This window comes from Tachysurus vachellii, chromosome 6 (assembly GCF_030014155.1).
Source record: "Tachysurus vachellii isolate PV-2020 chromosome 6, HZAU_Pvac_v1, whole genome shotgun sequence".
In the NCBI taxonomy this organism is placed as follows: domain Eukaryota; kingdom Metazoa; phylum Chordata; class Actinopteri; order Siluriformes; family Bagridae; genus Tachysurus; species Tachysurus vachellii.
In genome coordinates, this window is record NC_083465.1 from 13,996,835 (window position 1) to 14,023,664 (window position 26,830).

At 36.3% G+C, this 26,830-nt stretch overlaps 1 protein-coding gene across 1 annotated transcript; it reads right to left on the reverse strand.

Moving 5' to 3' along the window:
- Positions 1 to 1,421: 1,421 nt before the first annotated feature.
- Positions 1,422 to 22,926, reverse strand: si:ch211-250c4.3 (uncharacterized protein LOC100535981 homolog). The gene is made up of 8 exons (XM_060872437.1): positions 22,546 to 22,926; positions 16,337 to 17,136; positions 8,996 to 9,157; positions 6,008 to 6,176; positions 5,093 to 5,220; positions 4,392 to 4,510; positions 2,851 to 2,954; positions 1,422 to 2,638 (listed from the first exon to the last, which is right to left on the reverse strand). Exons 1-7 carry the CDS (start codon positions 22,625 to 22,627, stop codon positions 2,861 to 2,863), a joined length of 1,554 nt encoding a protein of 517 aa, XP_060728420.1. The 5' UTR covers positions 22,628 to 22,926; the 3' UTR covers positions 1,422 to 2,638; positions 2,851 to 2,860.
- Positions 22,927 to 26,830: the final 3,904 nt, after the last annotated feature.

Below are 26,830 nucleotides of genomic sequence, written 5' to 3' on the forward strand. Positions count from 1 at the left end.
TCCTGCATACAGTAGGTCATTTCCACAATTCAGAATATATTAAATGTGTGACATATTGAGCATAAATAATTCCCATTAATTCCAGCTAAATAATATAATATTAGTTGTATAAACTAGGATCATAACCTTAGCCAAAAGAGGAAGTGACTTGAAATGGTTACACATTCCACTACATATTCCACTAGGATTTCCACTTTAGCCAATCATGAAATTATTATGAACTTTTATTCACTCTATTTACAAAAAGTCATTGGAGCCACAAGGAAATTTTTCCAATTAAGAAACCTGCTAGAGACAATGCCGTGACCATGAGATGATTCTGCTGCTAAACTCCAGAGTGGCTTAGACTGGCATAGCAGTTACAACTAGATTTGTAAAGTTTGTCGCGACAAACTTTGATGTTGGCTTTGACGATGCAAGTATTTGCAACGGATGGTTCTTTTTGGAGGCAAGTGGACATAAGGGTTAGTGTTGCTTTTGGAGGCAAGTGGACAGAAAGCTAGGTTGCCAAAACATTTGGAGGTAAGCGGAGACAAGCATGTGACATCATCCAAATACTCCTGAGGAAGTTCCCCACATTGGGCTGATTGTTTTGATATGTCACTTACCCATGTTATGCTAATTTTTGATTTTCATGTGACATCATGTGATGTCACGTGACGTCATCAGAATACCCGCGACACAGTTCCCCTCATTGTGCTGAGTGTTTTGATATATCACATGCCCATGTTGTAAAAAGTTTTTTGATTTTGCCTATTTTGAGGCGGGGCTGCGGCACAACCGAAAGGCCAGTCGGTACACCAATTTAAACGTTTGTTCAGAGTATCACCCTAAAGGAGCTGGCCGAGTCTGGTGTAGATAGTTCGAAAGCTTGCCGAGTTATAAACCTCCAAAATTTATAATGGGAGTCAATGGGGAAAAAAGGCCATTTTGAGACCTGGTACCGGAAGTACCGGTACTCGGATCGCTTAAAAAAGTAATACCAACAAACTTCAGACCAGGGTCTACAACATATCTGAATTTGGTGCATGTGGCTCGAAAGCTCTAGGCCGCATTAAATTTTATTAATTTTTGTCTAAGCTTAAATTGGAAAACAGAATGTTGGCTTCTACAAAGCCAACATAATAAAGAATCGAAAATTGGTACAAGACAACATTGTTTCTCAGGCTGTGCACATGTGTAGGCACTCAAAAAGTCTGTCCATTGGCATCTTTTGGTATAACTCGACGGTGGAATGAATTTTCTCTTGCTCTGCAAGGAAACGTAACAGAGCCGAGGTGCTAGAAATATATGGAAATGTTGACTTGTATCGTGCAAATCCTGTCAAATTTATTTGAAATTCAAGCTTAATCTTAGGTGAAGGAATGAATGATATCCTGTGAAACATAAATAGGGCAAGTACCTGTTTAGAAATTCCACAGCTGTATTTATTAAAAATAATTTGGAATAGGAATGCAATATGCATACTGAAATATTTCATCAATTTCGATATAGTACAATACACAGTATAAGAACAGCTCTCAACACAGTACACTTTTCAATACATCAACAATAGTCATACATTTTTCTGTAGTCATATGAAAAATTCAGTATGTAAACTCGTAAATACAATATTGCAAGTATACAATATACAGTAAACCATCTAGTGTTTAATGCTCTTTCACCAAACCAAAATAACACACCACACACACACACACACACACACACACACACACACACACACACACACAAACAATGCTTACATTGCTTTCACTGTTAACTCTATGTTTGACATGTTAAGTTACGATGCTACTATTGTGTACTGACCTTGCACTGGGCAAAGAAACACTTTAGCCAGGTTGTCTTGCTCAATTCACTTATTGCTGTTCTGAAAAGGTAATATATTTACATAACATTTTTTGGTCACATTCCTAGCAGATTGGTTTTAATAAAATACTTATTTTATTAACGATACCAGTTTTACCATGAATAGTGTGTAACACCTGTCAGGCAGACCACAGGACCATTAGCTGCAGTGTAAGGCTCCATGTTCTAGTATATTATTTTCAAGGTACTGTAGACTGCTGAAAAGTATCCCATATGCTTCAATATTTGTTAGTGTTGGGACACCTTTAGATATTTTTCAGAAATATTCAGCCTAAAGCAGCCAATAGTACATATTATATTTTTACATAGTCTTTTGTTGAATTAAATATGTCTGTTATTTTTATTTATTTATATGAATATATTGAAGTTGAAACTGTTCTGTTATAAAATATCTCATTTGTTATGCTACTTTCTGATAACTCATCATGCTTATGGCATTGTATACACTATACAAATGCCCAAAAGATTGACATTTTATTAACATTCATATATAGCATCTAACATACAACATGAAAATGAGCCAGTCATATGTATAGGTCCTTTGTACACTCATATACAAACATACAGGTATTTCTGTTGAACATTTTGGGTGTGAGCTATGAGGCCACCCCCAGTTTTCTAACTCTTCTCTAATCAGTCAGATCACTTTCTCATCATCATCATTTTGTCCTCCCTTTCCTTTTTCTTCCTTTGCCTATGTCTGTACAACATAACTGTGTCCTCCTCTTCAAGGAAATGTTTTCTCATCATGTGGCATCTGTTCAGTGTCCAGCTGGAAAACAGTTACAGAGGGTAAAGCCGTGAATACATGAAGGTCTATCAGCTCTAGTTAAGCAATATTATTGCAAGATAACACTGCAATGTGGCACTGCTAATGCCCAATGCTTGCACCACAGTTCACTGAACCTTTATGTTTAACAACTGAAAGAAGGGGTGAAGATTATAAACCAGTATTTTCTACAATTACAAGTTTGTTTGACTGACCTAATCAGTGCTAATGAGGCCAATGATAGTCCAGTTTTTGATGATCGAGAACAATCATAGAGTTCCTGTCTCTTCTGGACAGTTCCATTTGTCCCAATTCAGGCCTGTAAATGAAATAGACAAAGATTATTATTATTACTGGTACTAGTAGTAGTAGTAGTATATCTTTAATGTCTCTTTAAATTCTACATATTTACAAACTATTTACTCAAGCACAGGTAATCAGAATATTTAATGATTTCTATATTTCTCACCTGTATATCCATGACTAAACACATGTAAAGAGTTAAGCTGTCCCCTAGACTATTTCTCAGGAAATTAAACTCTTTCTTGGGATGAATGTGCAACTGGCACATCCATATCTCATCTAATGAGTGGAATGCTCCTACTCCTCCAAGCATACCTTGAACCTGACACTACAGCCCCTAACTATTCATCTGAGCCGATGCCAAAGCACGTATGAGGAGGACTAGAGCTCACTTGCGCATGACGTTGAGGGGGCAGAGAAATAGATGTTTCAGCAAGCTGTGTGACTCCCACCAGATTCCTTTTGCTAAAAGACCCTTTTAACAAAGCCAGGCCACTGTTCCTGCATAGGGTCTAACACCTACACATTTATTTGAATCTAAAATTTTACAACATAATCCTTTACTGAAGAAAAAACATTTTGAGAAAATCTGCTGCACAAGAATGTCCCACTATAGTCCCACTGGTCAAATTAGCACTTAGCGTATAAGATGACTGTGTGTATGACATGGCATGACATGATGAATAACTCCCTATTTAATTACAGAAGTCAGTACTAGTCACCAACTACCACATGAGTACAGTTCAAAAGTATGAGAAAGAAATTTGTATGTAGATGAGATTAGGAAGCACAGGAGGTTTACGGAGAATTCACTTCATTCAATTTTACTTTCAATGAAAAGATTATTATTGAAAACTTTTTGGTTTAAACACAAAAGAACCCAGAGTGAGAAACATTCCTTTACACTATAAATATTATTAACTACTTTCACTGTTTATTGTGCTAATTCGTTTAATTTTAATGTCATTATTCTTATAAATTTGCTTATTCCTCTTAAATAAACAGATCATGAGATTTCTTTTTAATAATATTGTTTTTAGTTCTTATGAAATAGTCCTGACACTCACATTATCCTCAACTCACACTATTGATTTTTATTAATTAATTTTAGCTGTAGAAAAAGGAAGACAAATGTCCTTGAACGTTATAGTCTAACAGGGTTTGATGGCTGATAGTCATATTCTACATCATAATAAAGTTTAGAAAGATGTTTATGAATTTCAGCTAATATACACCTTAATCTTCTTCCAATGTTGTACAGGTTCCATTTTAACGAATCATCAAGCTAACTACCCCTATTAGATTGTAGGTGCCTTGATTTCTATGGACAGATTTAACCAATATTGAGTGGTAAATAAAGTGCTACAATTTATTTGCTACATTAATAATTGGTTCATCTAGTTCTACTCCAGATAAAAGGAATATGGCTGCAGATGTTTTGGGTGTCCCATACCTGTATAACTGTGGACATGACCTCTTGAAGGAGCTGGAGGAAAGACCCAGTCTGCTTTGGTTCCTCAACTTGCTCTTCTTCACCAACTCCTTCACCCTGCCCCATGTATAGTTCTCTGGCTGCACATACACACAGCAAATGAAAATAAATAAATAAATATTAGCATAAAATAGGTGATAAAATAGGTAGTAATAACTGATATTTGCTATAGATTTCCATGTACAGTATAACATCATGCCTGTTCCTGCAATGTGTATTAAAATTAAAAATATTTGCAGAGAACCATTCCTTCATATGGAACATTTCAAGACCTTTATATTCTTAGTGGGTATGGACTACCTTCTACAATTTGGCCCACGAGTATTCAATAAAATTAGTTTTGTGTGTGTGTGTGTGTGTGTGTGTGTGTGTGTGGTGGAACTCAGAGGATTTACCCTCTTTTCTTCATGTCATAGCTTTATACTGCTCACATTTATCTACACATCTACAAACTCTACATGTTTAGATATCTTGGGGTAATTGTAATCTTTACTTGTACATTAGGTGTACATGCATCTGCTTTCTGTTAGCTCATAGTATAATATGACAGCATGAGTCACACTGGTACCCTCCCTTATAGTCTTGTGTACTGTGCATGATGACAAATCATTAGACTGAGTGAGATAGCAGTTTACTAAAGTTCATCAGCTCGCATGACTCACCCGTCTATGGGGAGCAGAGAGAACCTCTGAGCTGTCACTCAGGTATCTGGCCTCCCCCTCTGCATAGCTCCTCCTGTTAAACCCTTTTCTCCACACAGGCATGAACTGCTGGCAGCCTCCTTCACAATCTGTCCAGAAATCAAACCAGATATGGATCCTTATTACAGGATACAGTTACACAGTCAGAAACAGTTATCACAAAAAAAAAAAGAACTGTTATGACAGATGGTCAAGTGAATCACTGCTCCGTTGGGATCTCTAGATTTGGGTTGGCACATGCACACAAACATACATTCACACACTCTGATTTCCTATGCAGGGATGGAGCCCAGAATACCAAAATAATCCTTGTTGATGTTATACAGTTAGAGATATTCCCTTTTTGTAACCCAAATGTCAGGCATTACCCTTTCAGTGAAGTAATAACTAATAATCCACCATTACCCACACCCCTACACCTCTGGGAATGTCTGATGCTTAGGAAATAAGGAAGAAAAACATTTAGAAATGATTCTAGTGTTGTTTAGGGCAGTATTACTTTCATTTTAAGACACACCCAATATAAACTTGAGGGGAATATGCAACTGGACTTCCCTGTGTGTAAAGCCAGAAACATTTTACTCAGTCATCACGTTAATGTGAAGATACGTAAACATTCATTAAAATAGGCTTTCCATAGGTGATAGATACTAAACACACTAAAACAGGCTTTAAATAGACAGTACATTCTGAACACTTGCATGTATTATGATCTCAGAAATGCTGAGTTATTGATGCTCTTGAAAATGAAAACAAATACTTCAAACAATCCTGGCATTTTTTGCAAATGCTGAACTGTATTGCCCAACAGTACCCTAAAGAAGCTTTTAATTTTTTGAGAACAACTCAACTATCTCACATGGGGGCTGTACTCACTGCTGAAAACTGGCCGAAGCGGTATATGTGTGCCCTCAGGAATGGTGGTGAGGTCAGACAGTGTGACACTGGATGCTGTTAGGCTGGAGAAGTCACTGCGTGAATGTCTCTTCAGTTCCTGAAAAGCCAAACCTGCTGCTCCGCAGTGACAATGCTGCTGGAAGAAATCCTGAAACAGCAATTGGATGATGTTGATTACCAAATTTAGTGGAAATCAGGAAGTTTTATTCATGCATAGTTTTACCAGTCATAGGACTGAATTCTCAGTTTCTAATAGTAATAGGATTCTGAAACAATAATAATATGATAATGAATCACAGGGGTCAGAGTACACATAAGGATAATTTAGCCTGTTATTGTTCACACCCATGGGTCAAGAAAAGCCCTCAGCAAAACATGCCAAGTATGTTCACCATCTGTTTCTTATTTATTTGAGTATTTGATGATGTAAGCCATCGTGCACTTGTCTTGTCTGCTGTAAGTTTGTAGTTACAAAGTAGGAATACTTTGTTTCTGTACTTAAGCATTATTTGGTAATATTTCTACTTGAGTAGAAGTAAATATTTTAGAAGAAAGTATAAACGTTTCAACAAACTTAAGGTTCTGTTATCTGCCCTTTAGTGTAATTTGATTAGCAAAGACGTGCTTAGAGTCTGTCTGCTTTTAGTTTCTCATTCAAATGCAGCATGTTCATTTTCTGATGACATGTTATGGATGCATCAGTGACAAGCTCTGACTAATAGCTCATATGAAGTTCAAATCCAGGAATATTTCACTGTGTTTAATTGTCACTGCACACTGTGGAGTAGTTTGCATACATTTACCACATATACAATATCAATCGTGCAATTTAGCATGCTTTGAAATATGTGCATGGCCTTGATATTTGAATCTGGAATTGGAGGCCATCTATCTGTATTTGTATAGATGAGAATTTCATGCCTGATAGATCAAAGGCATTTCCCTGCATTCTCATGAAATGCAAAGAGGAAAGTGACACGTCTACTGCGGTATATTGTCAACATACAGTATATATTAAAGTTTAATCAGTGCCAAGTACTCTTTTGACAGACTGTTGCTGCTTTTAAGATTGGTCTTAGATAATATGTACTTTACTGGAGTAGTAAGAGAGTCAAGACCATGTAGGTGGTAACTGCTTATTGTCTGGGTTGTGAAGGATTATAATGACTACAAATGAAAGGCTGTCTTGAGGGTGCAGAGGAGGGTGGCTGGAAGCAGCAGGGAGGAGACTGGCATGTCAGCTGGGCCCATTATTACAGAGACTGGGGCACGTTTCAGCAGAGTTCCCCTGTCTTTTGATGTGTGTGATGGCGTGTTGTGGCCCCATTGCCTTTTCATCCATCATACACACATAACAGGGGGAATTGTTGTCCCAGAGATTATGAACAAGCAGTGTGGTCTACAACATTTGCCCACCATTGAAAGCATTGTTTTGTTTAAGAATATGATACCATTGCTGATTACCTTCTACCCATGTTTACTAGAATTTCATACAACTGTCATAAAAGGGGCAAAAACAAGCATATACTTGGGCTACAGAACATGTATACTGATTTCAGGTTACCAATAAAAGACACCACTGTTGCAGCATAGCCTTCCAAGTTGGGAGAAATGAACACAGCAGGGGAGTAGAAACATTTAAAAAATGCATAAACATTTAAACAAGACCTTTACCAGAATGTGCTAATAAAGCTCTGGAACTTGAAAATGAGAGGATTCTTGGTCTGAATTCAGAATGGCTGCCTATGCCAATCCCTCACTTTCGCCTCGCTCGCTTTCTTTGATGACTTTGAAGTGCGGCTCCCTGCTGAGCTTGCTCACTGTGTCGCGAAAAGCTTTTCCGGACCGAGCGCCCAAACTGACAGAGCCAGTTTGGAACAGGCTTTCTAGAAAAACCATGAACAAAACATCTCTCACAGTGGCCAGAGTCTTTAAAGGGAAGGCAGACAGCTACACAATGTGCTGGCATGGGATTTTAGTCATAGGGCAGATGTCTAAAATGGGACAAAGGTGGGTGAAGGATGATCAAGCAAGCAGAATACATTCTATAAATGCCAGTCTGAGGAAATAGTAGCCATTTTAATACCAAGTTAGTTTGTAACAGTGGACTGCTGAAGTATGTTACACATGCACTGTCACTGTACTACAGCTGGCATTTTAGATGTGAAGGCCAAAAATTGAGCTTAGAATAGAGAACAGATTAAAATTCACATATAAGCATGTAACACAGCATGGTATTTATTATTTTTAAGTTAACATAAAAATTAGACACATAAAAACAACTCTTCCTTTAAAACATCTAAATATACAATAGCATTCGACCCACTGACTATAAGACCATAACAATCCATTGTCTCCTGGTAGAAATGTTTTTATGCAGTATCAAAAATGACAAGTGGAAGAATTAACTAAACTATTATAGCAAACATATTATACCATTTTATAAGATCAGCATCATAATGAGACAATGCAAATACTTCAGCTGTGTTGTGGAGGGGGTTCGGGGATATCCTGAAATATGTGGACCATATGTGTATGAGGCTTAAACCCAGATGTGCTTTTTATTAAATGCACTTTTATCTGACAAACAACCCGCTTCTAAGGCCTGTGCAGAACTGCTGAATTTATATTGGGGCAACATGTTCCAACAATCTCTCACTTAAGGATTTAGATACATAAAATCAAGTGTCACCTGCAGTTTATTCCTAAAATGTTTTTTTTTTCTTCGTTAACCTGAAGAAATTTTCTTAAATCCGTAGTAAAAAAAGAGAGGTAATTTAGCTTTACTTTAGGTTTACTATTGAATTCATTTTCTAGGTTTACTAAGACAAACCTAATGTATCTTATCTATTATCATTTCATTTATTTTTTTTCAGAGTGTAACTTTTTAATGATTAACTATGTGAACTTTGTGAACACTAATAGCATTGTGTGTCATTGAAATTATAATGAGTTTATTGGCCTTACCTCCTTAGATTTCTTCACCTTGCTTTCCTTATGCAGGATACAGATCTGTTTCTGCAGTTTGAGGTTGTGCTCCTGAAGCTGTCCGATTTTCTCGATTAGCTGACAGATGTGTTCCAAGTAGCCCAGTCCTGAGCCCAGTGGATTAGACTGAGCCTGGTTCACCTGACACAGAGAGAGAGAAAAACAAATTTAGCACATTAACACTGAGGAAAAAAGACCTGGAACATTACATTTGGACAGTATCACTGGACAGGTGCTGACTGGATGTAATAACCCTTAAGAAATTAAGCAACGGAATGAAGTGGCATATAAGTGATAATGTAAATATCAGTGCATGAGATAATTCACATCCAGCATTTAAAAAGGTGTTTTTATGTTCACAGAAGAATTTTGTTTGGACTTTTGACAGAAAATGTTTAGTGTTTTTTTTTGTTTTTCTTTTAAAAAAAAAGTTTGAAAGTCATTATTAAAATAATTGTAAATGAGAGGTACACATCATTGTTCTGTTAAAAACACTGATGATAGCCAGCGGTCCAGTCATATAAGGGGCTAACATAAATTTTTCTCTATAACTTGAATATGTGTTACATATTCTAGCATGACGCAGAAGTCAATTTGTACGAATATCATAGCAGCATTTAAAATTTAAGCTACACATTTATACTACTCTATTTCTGGCATGTTTTTTTTTTTTTTTTTTACATTTTTAAAATCCCATGTGAGATTTCAATCTCATTTAAAGCATCTTTAAAGAACTCACAAAGAAAGGCCATGCAAATCACTCTTTAATTGGTATTTTTTAACCGGTTATCCATTAAAGATCAGTCACATTTGCATACAGTGGCATATTATACTGCAAACCTAACTTCATGATTCCATAATGTCTAAAATCCATCTAATTCCAGTATGAAGTTTTCTTTAATATTCAGCTGCATTAGCAGGCGCTAAACTAAGCTAAGGGTTCAATTGTATTCAGAAACTTTGGGCTACCGATATTGAGTGACGAACTGCATCACAACCTTTTTTAAGAAAATGTCACAATTCTGCACATATATCGCTTCTGACCTGTCAGCTCTTAGTCATTGAGTTAATTATGGTTAAGAAGACCACATTTGTTTGATGTGCAAAGCAATGATTGCAAATATTTGTTTGTTGATTCACAATTTGCATAAAAGTGGCAAAGGTCCATGTTTTATGAAATATGAAAAGGAACCTTTGAACAAATATTTAAACAATCATCCGCATTCCAAAAAGTGCCCCAACAAAAGCAGGATATGAGCTCAGGTCCAGGGTTTTTTTCTCCAGAAAGCTTTTCCGTGTCGCTTACGTCCCAGAGCCCACCATCAGTGAAAACACAGAGGCTAAACAATAGAAGACAAAATCATAACAGGGAGCAAAAATGCTGGGAGCTGACATCACTTATTTCCTTTGACGGAGTGTGAGATTCTTAAGAGGTCATAGTTACACACTTATAATAGTGAGTGAGCTATTTTTTGAGTATTGCGTTTCTGTATCATTTGTTATAAATTTGAAAACCTGCATAATTGTCAAAATTCAGTATTTCCATTTAAGGGTGGCATGATGGTGCAGGGTAAGACTGAACAAGGTATAGCAGTTAAAAAATAGTGATTAAATAAGTGTTTGCCTATCAAATTATGTATCAGAACATGCAAGAAATTGTGTCTTGATTCAACAAATTATTGTGTCAAATTATTTATTTTTTGTCTGATTGATTCAATCATTTGCTCACTAGAACAAGCACAAGTGGTTAAGGTACTGGGTTGTTGATTGGTAAGTCGGGTCCAAGCTGAAACTGTTGGGCCACTTAAACACCCCACACCTACCACCCCCCAACTCCACCAACCCTGTTCCAAGGGTGCCACATCATGTCTGATACTGTGCTGTGACTCCAACTTCCTAAGCTGGGATCTGCAAAGAAAGACTTTCACTGTGCTGCAATGTATATGTGTCAGAAATAAAGGTTTCTTCGTCTTATTTTTATCAGATCGTGTCTCTGTAAAGTGGAGAGGATATTAGAGTTTAATAGTGTTTCATCCAGGACAGCTATGCTGTACAGAGATGATTAAATCCAAAAAACAAACATGGATATGTGAACAATCTCACATGCTGAGTAACGAGAACATGTGAAAGCCAGTCATTTGGTGCTTACTATTATTCCCTGACCCATAAGGATGAGGTTTAACAGATCTTATCCTTCTCAGCATCCCAAGTGTCCTGGGTAAGGGGAAAGGGGAAGTGCTAGGGAAAGCCCCACACCCTTAACTTCCTCCCCTTCAGAAAAGAAGGCAATGTGTTTATTACACAAACTCAAATTGAACAAAACTCAGGGTTTTTGTTATTTTATTGTGACCCATAACTTCATAAACATGACTGAATTCCAGTCCAAGTAAAAACAGCTGTTTTTAATATTTGGGTGGTATTCATGCAACACACAAACACACACACACGCACGCACACACACACACACACACACACACACACACACACACACACACACACACACACACACACACACACACATATATATGTGTGTGTGTGTGTATATATATACAGTGTATATATATATATATATATATATATATATATATATATATATATATACAGTGTATATATATATATATACACTGTATATTGTTAACAAGTCAGAATAAAAATGACAGATGTATTAAAGAGCACTGGTAGAGAAAAAGATGTATTCTCAACAGAGAATCTACAGCAAACTGCTCATGTGCAAATTCTTTCCTAATCGTGACTCTAGCAGAGTGGAATGACCAGCCAGATGTGGTGTGGAGAAAGAGATATGGAAAAAGGTGTGTCATTTTTAGTATTAACCAGAACAAACTAAGTCAAAACAACTATCAGATACTTCAACATGCTTTAAAAGTTATGTATTGAGATAAACATAATGTAATGTTTTTTCCCCATGTAAACAATTATTTTTATGTATGCTGACTAGTTTTTGCTGATTACATAATTGTGTTAGAGTCATAAATAATTTGAGACAAACATTTATACTGATCTGGAGAGCTGAACAAACAGCACAGTGTGTATCATTCTGTGTATGTGTTTCATCGGCATGAATCTTTTTCAGAACTGCTTCAGAACTAAAAAAAAACATGCAGATGCAACCAGAATCCACCCTCAAAGTGACATTCAGTGATTCCATAACATGTCATGTAAGATTTATTTATAGGAAGCTACAGTACTTTATATCAGTTCCGTCAGTTCATCAGTTCCAGTCCTGAAATACAGGACTCTAGCACTTGGCTAATTCTCTCTAATTCACTTGTCGAATGTGATGCCTTTGGATATCAAAAACTGTGCTGCATTGCAGCCTTCCAAAATTGGAACAGATAATTCCTAAAAAGCGTACTTCCAATCTGTATACGGTCTTCAGACAAATCTTGTAGATTCTTGTAGACTTCTGTAGAAGCTGTATCATTTCTGTTTTATGTAAAGTGAATAAATTGTTAGTACTATGGTATGCAGTGGTGACTCATCCAAAGAACCTAGCAGCTGTTCAACAAATATTAATCTTCATAAAACCCTCATTCACAACTCCATACTTTTTTATATTCCATTGATATTGCTGCTCACCAATGTTTTTTTTGTTTGTTTGTTTGTTGTTGTTGTTTTTTTTGACAGATACAGTATAAACCAGTGTTCCTTTCCCAGTTGCCAATATGGTCAAAAATGGTTCAGGAAACAAACTGACCCATGCTCGCTCTATAAACATAGCTAGTTTAAAAACACTTTTGTCAACAATTGTCCACCAATTGTCTCCTAATTTATAGCAAAGAATCGGAATGAAATCTAACACATTTTCCTAAACAAAGGCACAGTACTAGTGTAGGCAGTCATAAATTTTATATATTTTATATATGACTGTCACAGACCGATATAAACAAACATCTATTTTTATGTTATAGAAATACATTTTGTTGAAATCTGGCAACCCTGGATAATGAACAAAGGTATGTTTAAAAAACATTTTTTAGCACATCTGCTACATTGTACGTGGGACAAATAGTCCATTCTGAACTGCCTATCACAAGTTTCTATAGTCTACATGTCTATAGTCACAAACCACTCCTGGTAACATTCAACAATAAGCCACAGGATGTGATATATAAAGTTTAGCTCGCAATACCTCCTTCCAACATTAGCCTTCCTCAAATTCATGTGGAAGTGTGGTTTTCTTAGGTGCTCATTCTCCAAAATCTGTATGCAATGTGGTAAATAACCCTTCCTTTTAGTATATGCTTTAAAATGTCTTTAAAATATGCTTTAAAATTATCTTTAGGTAGATGCATAATGTTGGTTTAGAAAACAAACCTTTTATATAATCCTGATGCCTTAAAGGATTAAAGGACCTGATGTTGCCAGGATGGATAGAAATACATTCATCACATCTCCTTTTTCTTATTAAAACAGCACTGCAGCCTTGTTCTACTCTTATAAGAAGGAAACAAATCAGATCAGAGGAAAGGCAAAGAGGAGCCCATTGAAGTTACTGTGCATGAATCGTATGGATATCCCTTTCCTCAGTCTAAGAGCTCTGTTTAGTGGGCAGAGGAATTAGTTTATTAGGTGTGCTGACAGGTAATGATGAAGCTAGAGTTGACTGCCCAGTCTGTCTGTCATCGCTGTGCCCATACACTCTAGAAACACTGTTTAAAACACAACACACCAGCCCCTGAAAGGTTAATAAACAACGTTGCCTGCATACATATTTTAGTTATGACACCTGCTTGCTGACACCTGCTTGATGTATCCAGGTTTGCCTAGAGAAGGACAGGTCCCATACAGCAGGGATGGTTGGCCATGCTGGTTTTATTCATCTCAGACATCTGCACAGTCACTCAGCACAGATGAAAAGGTGCTGGGTGATGTGCGGCTCCATAAAAAGAAGAGAAAACTACACCACACACAATCCATGACAGCCGTACTGTACTGTACAGAAGCAGAACACAACATACTCCATGTCATGGCCAGGCTAGAGAACACTATGCTCTTACATTCCCACGGCCTACTCCAAAGAAAAACTAAACTATACTGAAAAGCATTGTAACATTAACAGATTCACATGTGCATTTACCAGATCAAATATTTATTTAAATATCTCCCATTAATCACTTTTTTTAATTAAACAAGCCGTTGACCTTGTTTCAGATATTTATAATAGCAGCTAAATGTCTTTCAGGTGAATGTATGAGCCTCAAAGCACTTGAAAGCATTTATTTGGGAATTATACTTAGTGTTTAAAACTGACAGTGTTATATAACTTATGATCTGAATTATCTGCTCTTATTTGCTTTTACAAATCAACCTTAAAATGTCTACAATGTTGAAAGCTGAATGTTCCTTGCTTATTCTAAATAACGACTATGATGTACAATATAAAATGTAGATTTGTAAATGTAGATCTTGGCCAGAGATAATTTTTTTTTTTTTCAAAATGTCTGTTCAAAGATTTTTGTGACATTATCCAAGATTTACATATGGCCACCTATTCAGTTTGTAGCAGCTTGTCCTGCTCAGTCAAACTGGAGTGCTATTACTATCGTCTGTCACAGAGTTATTTGGAGCAGCAGGCATTGGGGAGAAACAACTAAACATTCTGTTAATCAGTAAGGAGTGGCAGACATTTATTGTTTATTTGTTCTGACGTCCCTGAGGATTTCAGTCTGTGCGTAACCACTGGATCAGTACATTTCAGCCTCAAGTCAACCAGACAATGTAGGTTTGCCAAAGTTACTGCTTAATTCCTACTTTGACAAAACAGCCAAATAGAATCCACAAATTTGATCAAATAATTTGTGTTAACAATGATAACACTGCTGGAAAAATACTGCCTGACCATCTACCAGCTGCTTAAACAATACATTGCTGGTCATGCTGGTAGGCCATCTTTGGCAGCATGTTTTCCAGTGTTCTTATTACTTAAACAATTGATCAATGGATGTTTCTTAATGGCCTTGGTGTTGTGTTATTTTCTTAACAATAACATTGTATTGTTGGTGTTAATAAAGTTAATTTTGTTTCCTTCTACCAGCAGTTACCAGTCTATCCTCAAGGCCTGTGTTTTGCCAGCTAGTAGCTGGTCAGTGTTGTCTGGATTTTCCAGCAGGGAGTCAGGTCAGTGCCAGGTTCAGCACAGCATACAAACATGATCACCATTGACTACACTTCCCAACATCTTCAAACTTTCTACAAACATTCAGCTATGAGTTTTGTGCATTGGTTCTGAAAAATTGTATTGTGATTTTGGATTTTGCACTGATATTGATGTTTGTTAATTAAACTTCCTTTTCATCCAACTTATGGCAGTAAGCTATAACTTTCAGTCTCCACATTAACATTGTGGTAGTAATTGTGTCTTATGGCTAGATTTTTAGTCATTTTGAACTAGTTGACAATGGTAAAGATAAATAAGGTTCTCACATGTTTATGGCGGTTTTATCTCAAAGATATTTGAGAGTGTCAATTCCATTATTATTTCTAGCTATCTAGCTTGCTAACATTACTTGGATATATTCTGTATATATTGCATTTACCTCAGGTGGGTGTCATGTAGCTACGTCAACTAAACAGACCAAAGTATTTTTGCATCTTAAAGGAACAGCAACCTTCTTAACTATTACTTTAATAGTTGTAATTGACGTCCATGGATTAAAACTCTTGTGTATGAGGCAGTGGCTAGTTGGAAATCATTTTATTGAACATGAAAGGAAGACATGTTCAACATATCAAACAGGTTGTAGAACAGCTGCCAGGTGCAGAATAGGTGGAGTTCATTACCGGGCATCTTCATGAATGAGAACACTGTTCAGAGTATGATGAATGTGATTCTATAGCTTTTATAAAAGTGTTATAAAACTCTTGAAATCAAGAATTATATCTTATAAAGGTCTTGACAGTGATACCAATTACTTGATTACCTTACTCTTACTGTATATGTTTGCTTGATATTTATTTAGAGTTATTGCTTTGTGCATATTTTTTTTACTTCTTTGCTCCGTCTGTATGAATTTTTTTATTCGCATGTTTAAATGTCACCCTGAAGCCCAGACCAAAAAATAGTTATGAGCCATGTATCTGTACCACGGTGCTGGCATACTACCTCTAAAGATGTAAAAAAAACCAACCGCTGTGAATGCTTGTTACTGTTATATTTTGCTTCTAAAAGTAATGTTCATCTTAACATGTCACTCTGAAGCTGCATAAAAAGTGTTGATTTGCTTTTATAAACCTGGGCACAATCCAAAGTCTATGAGTAAATACCAACCAAATTTGGTTAAATGTTATATTAAATGTTACCTCACTAAGCCTGCAGCATTCGTCCATGTATTCATCCAGACTGTCACTTGTTGTACTTTTCCTTAATGGCTGCTGCTGCAAATCCACTTCCATGTTCCCTTCATATGCACCAATTACATGGATCATTGGTCCTGTGTCCTCAGCAGCATCATCCTCTGTTATTGTATCTACTGTCTCTGTACATACTGAGCCATCCTCACAGCTTTCTGAGGCTTTCACTGAGGCCCCATTCTCTAACCTTTCTGAATCTCTTACAACCTCCAATTGAACATTATCCATCTCATCCTCTGGACTGTCTTGTAATATTGTGAGATTGGTTTCTTGGGCATATGTACATGATGCTGGGTCAGTCTGTAAGGATTCTGTACTCTTTTCCAGTGAGAGCAGATGACTGCGAGCTCGTATGTGTGGGTTGGGTTTGCCAGAGTCACATGAAGACTCTCTACTGTGAACAACAAAGCTCTGCTCTGAACCCGTTGGAGTAGAGGGTGAGTTCGCACCACTAGGCATCTCGACCCCAGAGTCCTCTGATTCAAATTTGTACAAACCTGGCAACTGGGCACTGGAAAAAATTGCAGATAAATAGTCTTTCTTTGACTCCACCATATTTGGTTCAGGTGCTGCACTACTGACAGAAATTGCTTCTTCAGCCTGGTGTGGTGTAGGAACATCCTGCTCAGGCATGGACATGTTTGACACAGAGTCCTCATTACTTTCTCCTGAAAGTTTCTCCTGGAAATTTTTGAAGAACTTCATCTTCGTCAGCACAACCTCACTTTCTAAAGCCATGTCCCCTTTACCTATAAAATAAAAAATAAATAAAAATGTTTTTACTGACTTCACCTTAATATATCATTCTATATGCCAATACAACAAAAACAGAGGAATTTGTTCCAGTTTTTTGTGAGGAAGGAAGGAAAAAGAGGAATTTGTAACTGCCCAGATTTGAGTAAATTATTAAACACATTGTATAAACTTTTCAGTTACATATCAGCAACAAAAGAATGCTATCATATTTGTCATTAATGTGAATACAAGGTTTTTGGGTTTTTTTTCAAGATAAGTACTGTGACAGAAAAGAACAGGTATTTCAAAAATGCTTTTTTTTTACTTCTTTTTTACTTCTGATATGTCAGTGTAGACTCAAGCGCAGCATTCAAATGATATACAGTATGAAAGCATGTATTCAAAAATCTGTTCACAGTGCTGAAAGCTTATCTTTTATACTATAAAGCATTCTTTACCATTAGACATCCAAAAAAAAAAAAAAAGACTCAGGATGCAGTGAGCCCATAGTTATTTCTGTCTCCTGCACTGAACTGTCCAGCTTTGATCTTGAGGCTTGGTTAATGACATTACAGCGTTCAGTCATATGTGACTTCTCGTATTTCTAACCTTCAGCAATCTGATACTTTTCAGGTGTCTGTCAAGTATTCCTTTTTTGTCAGAATTTTAAAGACCTGTTACCTGGGTTCTAGGGCCTGCTAAATAATAAGCTCCCTTCCCCATACAACTAAGCGTTTTGAAAGCAGACTCAGAAATTATCTATTTGAAAACTGTAATTAGTCTGTGGCCTCTGATCCTTTAAGAAATGGTTGGAAGTTTGACCTCTGAAAAGGCAACATTCAGATGTTTTTCATTTATTTACATTTAAATGATTTATTGAACACTTACTTAAATGAATTTAGAGGCATATAAGGTACAATCAGTACATAAGGAGTCAGGATCACTGTTAGAGCTGTTTTCATTTTTTCAGTAAAAAAAGAAATTATGTCATTTAATGGCTCTGGGAAAAGAATGTGTTTTTTCATTCAGTTGGGTAGTTGTTTTTAGATTGGATAGTGGCTCTGCACAAACATTGATACCATTTCAATCATTCGAGGTCAAAAAATGTTGCTTCTGGTCCAGGTTTTTTACCCCAATCCAAAACAATGGCTGTGTTTTGCCAGCTTTTTCTCATGAATTCCTGGCAGGACACCTCAGGTTATGAATACAAGAACCACAACGTAAACCTGGATGCTATGTGTTCCTACCAGTTTAATTTTAAAATATTCTATTAAACTAATACATTAATTAGTCATAGATAAGAACACCAAAGTGCACTTTATTGCATGGCTCTATCTTATTTGGTGTTCTCTGGTATGCTGGTCTTAGGTAAACGATGTGTTCATTGGCCTTCAATGAAAAACACTAGATATTTATACAATATAATATATTCCTATGCCTTGTGAATACATGGAGGCTGTAATCTCTCCCAGTGCAATGTGTGAAGTTGATGATCTCACTATACAAGTAGACAAATAGTCAAGGATGCATTAATTGGATTCTTGATGTCAAAGACCTAGAACAAAACAGGCTAATTCAATTTAAATGGTCCATCTGAAAGTTTTGCCTAGCCAGATCCTCATGGGCAATGTATGCAGGCAAGAATTACAGAATTGCTGATTGCTGAGCATTTTTGAACCACTCTGTAGGAGAAAGCAATCTGCATCTCAATCCCCCTTGGTTTTCAATTAACATCCCCAAGACCTGGCTGCTGGTATAGAGAGATCAAACAGGCCCTCATCCATACCCTGGCAGGCAGGAATGTGACTAATGCTGAGGTCCTACGTGCACCAGAGAATGAATGCATTAAAAATAAAAACAAAGCAAAAAAAAAAAAGTATGTTAATACCATTGTAGGAAGAAAATGTGGCCCACATTTTTCTGGTCTCTTATCACCAGGACAAATACATTATTTCAAAAGCACCTGAATCCATGAACTCCATGGAAACTGTGCTTCCGTTCTCTACACACCAAAACATTTTGCTTTTGACTTACAGCTCTGGCCTTGTTTTCTGGCCCAGCTTTTTTTTTCCAATTGTAAAGCAATTATTTTAGTCCCACCTGGAGCACTTGTTTGGCTTTAGGAGACCTTATTTTTCCCCTCCGGACTACTGGAAAATAGCTCACATTTTTAGGCTGATAAAAAGTCAGTGCTCACTCAAGAGTTATGGAGTTATGAAGACTTTTTCTTTGATTTTTCAACTTCAGAAATGCATAAGAATGTGGGGCCGCTGATATGAAACAGAAGGAGACTAGATATCTTTAAGCAATGTTTAATAGCTTTTCCTTGTGGACATTTTGTGAGACATCAAAATCCAGGACATATGTTGTCAGTTATTAACATTGGTCACACTCATTCTTTTGACCAAAAATTCAGGAAAGATTGCTTGGCCAATTAAAAATCGGAGGAATTCTTTATTTGAGATCATACTATGGACATACTGTATTTATCCTGCCTGATCTGACTCGCCTATTTTCAGTGTTTTTGAGCACTTCTGAATTACAGCTTCTTAGTTGTAGAGGCATGAAATTAGAGAGTGATGATGTGTACCTGAAGAGTCTTACACTCTGACTAATCCTCTTTCAACAATGTACAAAACATTCTGTCTGACTCTACAGCATTGCCTTCTGTTTTCCTGTTGTATTGAAACAGGTGTTACATCCAGAAAGAATGTAAAGCTCTTTATTACCGAGTTGAAACCCCAAGCACAGATTTCAACACATTATGTGGGCAAAGTCTCTAATTTATTTTAATGATGTCATGTCAGAGTCTCGGTGCCTTGTTTTGTTTAATGCCAAGTAAGACAATATGTTGACAAAAAGGCTGTTAAAAGTTTGTTTTTTCAACCAGTAAAAAGTCCTATGGTCTGCTGATTTAGGACACTTTAGTGTTGAGTGCTTCAGTGATGAGTGTGATAAAAGCATAGATATGTAGTCTTAAGTGAAAGACTGTGCTCTAGTCAGATTTACCTAGTCTGTCTCTGAGGTGACTACTGACAAGAGACAGCTCTGAACAGAGCTCCATCATACTTAAAGTGTCTCTGTTTACGTATAAGAAAAAATGTCACATTAAGCTTGGCTAAAATCCATACAGAAATTTTAAGATCTGCACCAATTGCAATTTTATTTTTAAATTCATCTAGGTATGTTATAGCAGGCTTATTGGCCAAGCCTGATGTTTTCACATAAGTAGATATTTCTTTAAGCCTTAGGCTGCCCCATGGCTCAGACACTGAGCCCCTGGGTGGAGAGGTCAGAGGCAGGCCAAGACAGGTCTGCTATTTTTATGGTTAAAAGAGCTTAAGAGAATGTAAGAAGCTGACTAGCACTATGGGTGGTCAGACTCAATGACCACAAGGTGAAATTTCAGAAACTCAGCATGTCCATTCACGTACATCATGTTGTTTTCTGATTGCATTAGAGAATTTCAAAATTTCACATTGTTTAAAATTGAGGAAAAGGTTTGGTTTATTTAGTAACAGTGAGATATTTTTGTGACAATTTAAGATTAGATAAGAATAAGTTGATAACTACTCCTACTATAACTCCACCAACAATATACCTCTTGATTAGAGACATAATCAAATTCTTTCCTTTTAAAAATGATGTTTATGCATTCAGTTTGAATGAAGACTAAAAGTCATTCTCAGCTCCAGACTTATTAGGTAGTTGATAAATGTTTTGATGTAATTGCTTCTTTTCCTTGGCCTTGTGTAACTTCACTTTAGATGACAAAGACCAGATGTCACGTTTCATGAGGTGCGAAATGCAGCTGCACACCTTCCCACCTCCCCCACCCTCTTTCTATAAGCTCAGCACTTCTTGCCTGTCTGTCTCTCAGTGCGATAATGGAGTATTTCCCTTCCATTCTCTGGCTGGGATGGGAATCCTGTGAAGCGCTTTCCAGAAACATTATCAATTTGAACTGGAAAGGCCCCGTATTTCATTATCTGACGTTGTTAGGATAAGAAAAGAATGTGCAGGAGCAGTAACTCCAGCATAGATTTCCTCAGATGCACATTCACCACCCAGATGAGTTGTATTTAAACACAAATTAAATCTCTTACCTCCCAGAAATACTGGATTTATGGATCAGTCCTAACAAAAATCAGAAAGAATTTTATACTGTGATTCACAGTCAAATACATGGAAAATTAGTTAAAATTGTGGACAATAATTTAGTCTGCTGTCAGCACCTGTCTTAGTGAGTCACTTACATCTAATACCCTGGTTTTATCTGAATCAGATGTTTACTGAAAAAATAAATAAAGGTCATGGCAGTGTTTGTCATCTAACAACCAGTCTCACATGATGTCACATTTGTAATCCTGGCTTGTCTGGGGTTAAAACTATTATGGAACAAAACTTCAGTAATAATGATCACATATCTATTAATGTACTTGTGATAACAATTTGTATTAATTAATAATGGCTTAATAGTGAACACTAAATTTATAGCACAAATACAATGCACAAACTTTTTTCCAAAAAAAAAAAAACAAACATCTGTGATGTTGAAATATGATTTCACCCAAGAAATCCCATTGGCAAAGTGCAATTATATGTTAGCAAGATACAAATAATTTCTCTTGATGAGGAGAAATATGCAAACAAATCAGAAAAAGAATAACAACACAACAGACATTTAGGTTTAACAATAAGCTTTTCAATCTTTTTGCTTTCAGCTCGATATTTGTCTCGTTTTAAAATGGTTGGAATATAACATGCCATTCAGCTCTTAAGAATTTTCCAAATCCAAATGAACATTTAATTAACCCACAATCATTCTACTTTTATTGGTCTTTAACAAATTAACAGTGGCAGGCACTTCATTTTATGCTACACATAAACATGTTCATTAGATTTATATTTACAGCTAAAAAATGAGAAAGCCTGCTAAATTAGATCTTGCTAATTAAAGCCAACTGATTACTTTATTTGAAAAATTACATTCCAGTATGCCACATTTTACTGGTTACTACAAAGCCACAAAAAACAGGATAGATGGTTACTTCTTTTCGGTTTTTACATATTGTAAGAGTAAAATCTCATTGTTTAGACACGAAATGTGAATAATTATTATCACATAGATGCCTAAAGAATTTTTTTGACATTCTTAATATATTAATATATAGATTCCTTATCTAAATAAAATAAAATCATTGTTGTAATCAGTATATATAACTAAAGTTCTAAATGTATGGCAAATCCTTGTCTGGGACCACAGCTGCAGTTTGCTTGCAAAAAAAGAAAAAAAAATCTGACACATCAGCTGTAAAAATTGCCACCTGCATCCGGTAATCCATCTGTTGTTCTTATCTGACAATTACAGGTAACATTATCTCACATAAACAGGATGGCAAAGCAGATAGTCAAAGTCTTACCTTTCCTCCAAGGTGTGAGGATGGTAAATGACTTGTGCCAGCTAAATGCCATGCTCGGTTTTCTTCTTTTTAAGCTCATCATGGAAGTCCAATACAGTTGTTCCAACAGTCTTCACTGATGGGAGTAAGGAAAACCTCCTTTTTGAAGTATTTAGATGTTCATCATATCTTAAATTTACTAGTGTTGAATTTCCATTTCTTTGACTTTAAGTGTTCAACAAAATGAAGGTTTAAACAGCCCACCGAGACCCATTGCAGCGTGAAAGGCTTTTCATAGACATGTTGCCAAAATACCTATCAGGATGAGTGTAAAAGCCTCTGTGTTCTTGCCTTTATGAGAGTGTGTGATATTGTGAAAAGAGTCTCTTCTGCACTCAGTGAGGAGAATGTGAACGCCGGCCTCCAGCAGCACGACCACTCAGCAGCTGGGAGGAGGGGTGCCTGAGCACCAAGAGGAGGGAGAAGTAATGTGTAGGACAACTCAGAAGGGACATAGGGAGGGGTATTTTGAAATTTACCAGTGGATAGGACATCTTTAGTTTCCTTTCAGTGAAAATGAGAAAAGAAATGTTCCATACCCTGATATACTAACCAGGATATTCCGAGAAGGTATAACTCTGATAAGATTCATTGATATGAGAGAACAATATCTTTTCTGTTGCCTTAGTGTCTCTTATAGTTACGTTTGACTGGATTCCCTCCTTGATCTTCAGACAGCACCGTTAGATTGGCAGTCATTTGGCAAGCCCTTTCCTGTCTATTCCTGACACTAGATATTTGTGATCATGATCTTCTATTATGCTATTTTAAAAAGCAAACTTTCAGCATTAAGAATTTTTTGTGATTCTCAATCAAATGTGCAGCATCTGTGTGTACCCTTATTATTCTCTGCTGGCTGTGTGTACCCTTGCACCCTTATGATGAACATTAACAGGCCTTTGTTTTTGTCCTTTCAGGGACATGCATAACTGGCCCAACTTCAGTCCCTATAATAGTTTCTTTGTAAAATAAAATAAAAAAAAAACTAAAAAGAATTGGAATTCAGCCACACCTACAAGAGTCAACTGAGCTGTAACGCCATACTTTCTGAATCTCCCCCTCACTTATAAGTGGGAGGAATAGTAAGTTATCTGTTGTGACAGAGTCTTTTAGTTTTCAGTGAGGAAATACACTGTTCTACAGGAAATACATGTAGTTAGAAGTTCATGTTTTACATTTTGTATACATATAGCCTACATCTACATTTCAAAGTGTAGACAAGTTTTTGTTGTGTTTTTTTTGGCATTGACGGATATTTGAAGCCTTTTTGGCACTCACTGTTGCAGTAAGCAACAGGTGAGGACAATAGTGGGGCAACTGAGAGAGACAGTAAACACTGAATGCCCAAAGGCAGCATATTCAACTATCTGTGAGAAAGCAGTGTTTGTTATAAACAGATCTGAATATGCTAAACCTCACATAAATTCTTTAAACTAAACTAGAAAAATTGCTTATCTTTATGAAAAAAGCACACAGAATACGTGTGATTATTATTCACCATGTTATGCCCTAAACACATATATCAAAAAGATTTGAAGTGAATCATTTAAAAATAAATGAATGATGTTAAAATAAAAACACGTGCCATACATGTGAAAATTAATCACTACATTACAAGTGACAAAATTATGAATCATGTGTAAATAAATGGGAATATGTAATATGTCAAAAGATGTGATTATTCATATGAAGTTCATGTGAAGTGCATGTCACTGATCAATGCAATTTTTAGAAGACATCTTTGAAAATTGCCAAATTTTGTTAAAATTATTAAAATTATAATTATTTATTAGCTACAGACACATGAAGTATAACAAATTTGACCTGTTTGTTTTTGAGAATCCCTCAAAGGCATAATGTGAAAATACAATATTGTCCTAATCTCTTGTTACATGGAACGTCTAGAAAGATTGTTTGCAGGTTTGACACTGAACATCTCCTCAGGTTAGACACTGAACATTTCAGTTAGTAATATAACCTTTTAAGAAACATGCAGCAGGACATCATGAGTGCTTTTTTTTTTTTACAAAAGGATGCTTAGAATAAGATCATGATAATGAAGATGGCAAACAGAGACAATGTTCACAAAAGTTCATGAAAATATTTTTACAACGTCGAGCTCACCTATGAGAACTATAGGCATATGATTCAGTTTCTCTCCCAGGTACAAATATCAATAGACAAAGGATTCTTTGAAAATCTTCAAAGATCTTAAAACAGTAAGGGAAAGAGATTTCTCTAGATATTTTATCAATATTTTTTCTGAAACCTCAACTACGTACTAGTAATAATAATTTTCAATCCCTTTAGGAGTGCCATCATTTTTGTTATGTCATCATGGAATCAGTCATGTAAATCTTAATCATATCAGACTTCACAATCAGACTTAAAAAAAATACATGTGGCTGAATCACAATTGTGAAACAAAACTACAGGAAGAGATTATCTCATAAGTTAATAGCAATGGCACTCTGTTTTTGTCTGAGATATAAACTACAGTTGGTTGCTATACCTTAGACTAGATTCCTGTGGTATCAGATACCCACCATGTACCCTGTAACCACCCAACCAACATATCTTCCCCCACACAAACACACACATTCTGTGATGGAAATAGACAATAAGTGGTGATTATCTATCTAGTGAGGAACAGCCCCAAACCTGACTCCTTCTGCAAGAAACACCAGCCTTGCCAGAGGGCTAATGACTGACCTCTGTCTACTGAGGCAAGGACATTGTTTGGGGTTCAGTTGCAGACAGACAATCCATCACTAGAATGACTGCAGTTCAAGCAAGTCTAGGGGAATGAGGCTGCTGTCATCAGTCCAAGCATTCTCCACAGAAACCGATACTGTAGACGTCCTCACTTGTAAGTATGACTTCATTTGTCACATTTTGGGGCAAATGCCACATGCAGTGGGATTTTTTGTTTTGTTTTGGTGTTTGGAGTTCATCATGAGCTCAAGTGCCACAATGTGAGAGAGGATGACTGAGAGTAGAGAGTGTCTAGTATCCTGATGCCAATGGCCATCTGAAGGGATAAGGCCAAGTGTAGAATTTGAATACATGACCCTAGAATGAATAAATGACCTTATGATGCCTACATGCTTACATGATCTTAGTACTTTACCTATCTATCTATCTATCTATCTATCTATCTATCTATCTATCTATCTATCTATATATATATATATATATATATATATATATATATATATATATATATATACAGCGTTTGTGTTCTGTTTTGAACTCATAAGCACTGTGTTCTGTTTTGAACTCATAAGGGTAAACCCTATTTGTAAGGGAATCTTATTTGTGATACTTACTGTGTCACTTACTGTACTGTACTTATATCATACATCGACTCTAAATTAACTTCTACTGTGTGTTCATTACCTTCCATAAATCATGTAAATAATTTTTAGGTTAGAATATGTGATTTTATTTTTTTATTAGAATTTTCATTCAACTTATGTCTGGGCAGGAGTGTACAACTGTAACATAAGCATTTCATTGTCTGTAGTTCCCTCTGATTGAAATTGAAAATTGGACAGGAAACCACCATCCTTCCGTAATAAGGAAATAAGAACAGTTACAATATTCTACAATACAGAATATTCTAGAGCACTTCAAAATGAATTATGATACAACCCATGCACTTCAGTTACAGTATGTGCCTGGGACAACTTTCTAGAGCCCTTCCTATTAGGGAGATATTATGTGTCCCATTCTGAGGGTAGCAAAAGGCAAGCAGGCACACGATAGGAGTTTGAAAGCAAGACCAATGTGTGATGATTTACAAATACCATGAAGATGGTCTGTTTGGCAACACTAGCTTTATAATAAAAGCATTAAACTCCCCAAAGTACACTAGAGGTGAATGTCTAAAATATAAACAGCAGAAACAAAGAATGGAAATACAGTATGAGGTGGATATCCACAGGACACCTGTAGCTTCAATAACAGTCACAGGCTGCTTAGACAGTATGTGACTTTGTTGGAGTATGCATGCACACACGCACAAGGGGTTATTCCCTGCTGGCTAGGAGGGGTGATTTAGAATAGCAATTACAGAGAAAGAAGCATTGTCAGTTATTAGACTTGCTTCCACATGTATAATGTACAAGCAAACATTCTATGATTATATGATGAACAGCAGGCACAGATTTTTTGTTGTTTTTTAGAAAATGACAGAAATATAAAAAAAAATGTATTGCATTGCACATTGAACATTCACTGAAAT

What these genes read in the sequence shown, in the direction of transcription:
- si:ch211-250c4.3 (XM_060872437.1), bottom strand. Translation starts at nt 22,627, where the DNA reads ATGATGAGCTTAAAAAGAAGAAAACCGAGCATGGCATTTAGCTGGCAC. An exon ending in GCTTCGGCCAGTTTTCAGCA is followed by an intron (nt 5,221 to 6,007) that starts GTGAGTACAGCC and finishes ATTTCTGGACAG; the next exon opens with ATTGTGAAGGAGGCTGCCAG. An exon ending in TCTCTGCTCCCCATAGACGG is followed by an intron (nt 4,511 to 5,092) that starts GTGAGTCATGCG and finishes GTGTATGTGCAG; the next exon opens with CCAGAGAACTATACATGGGG.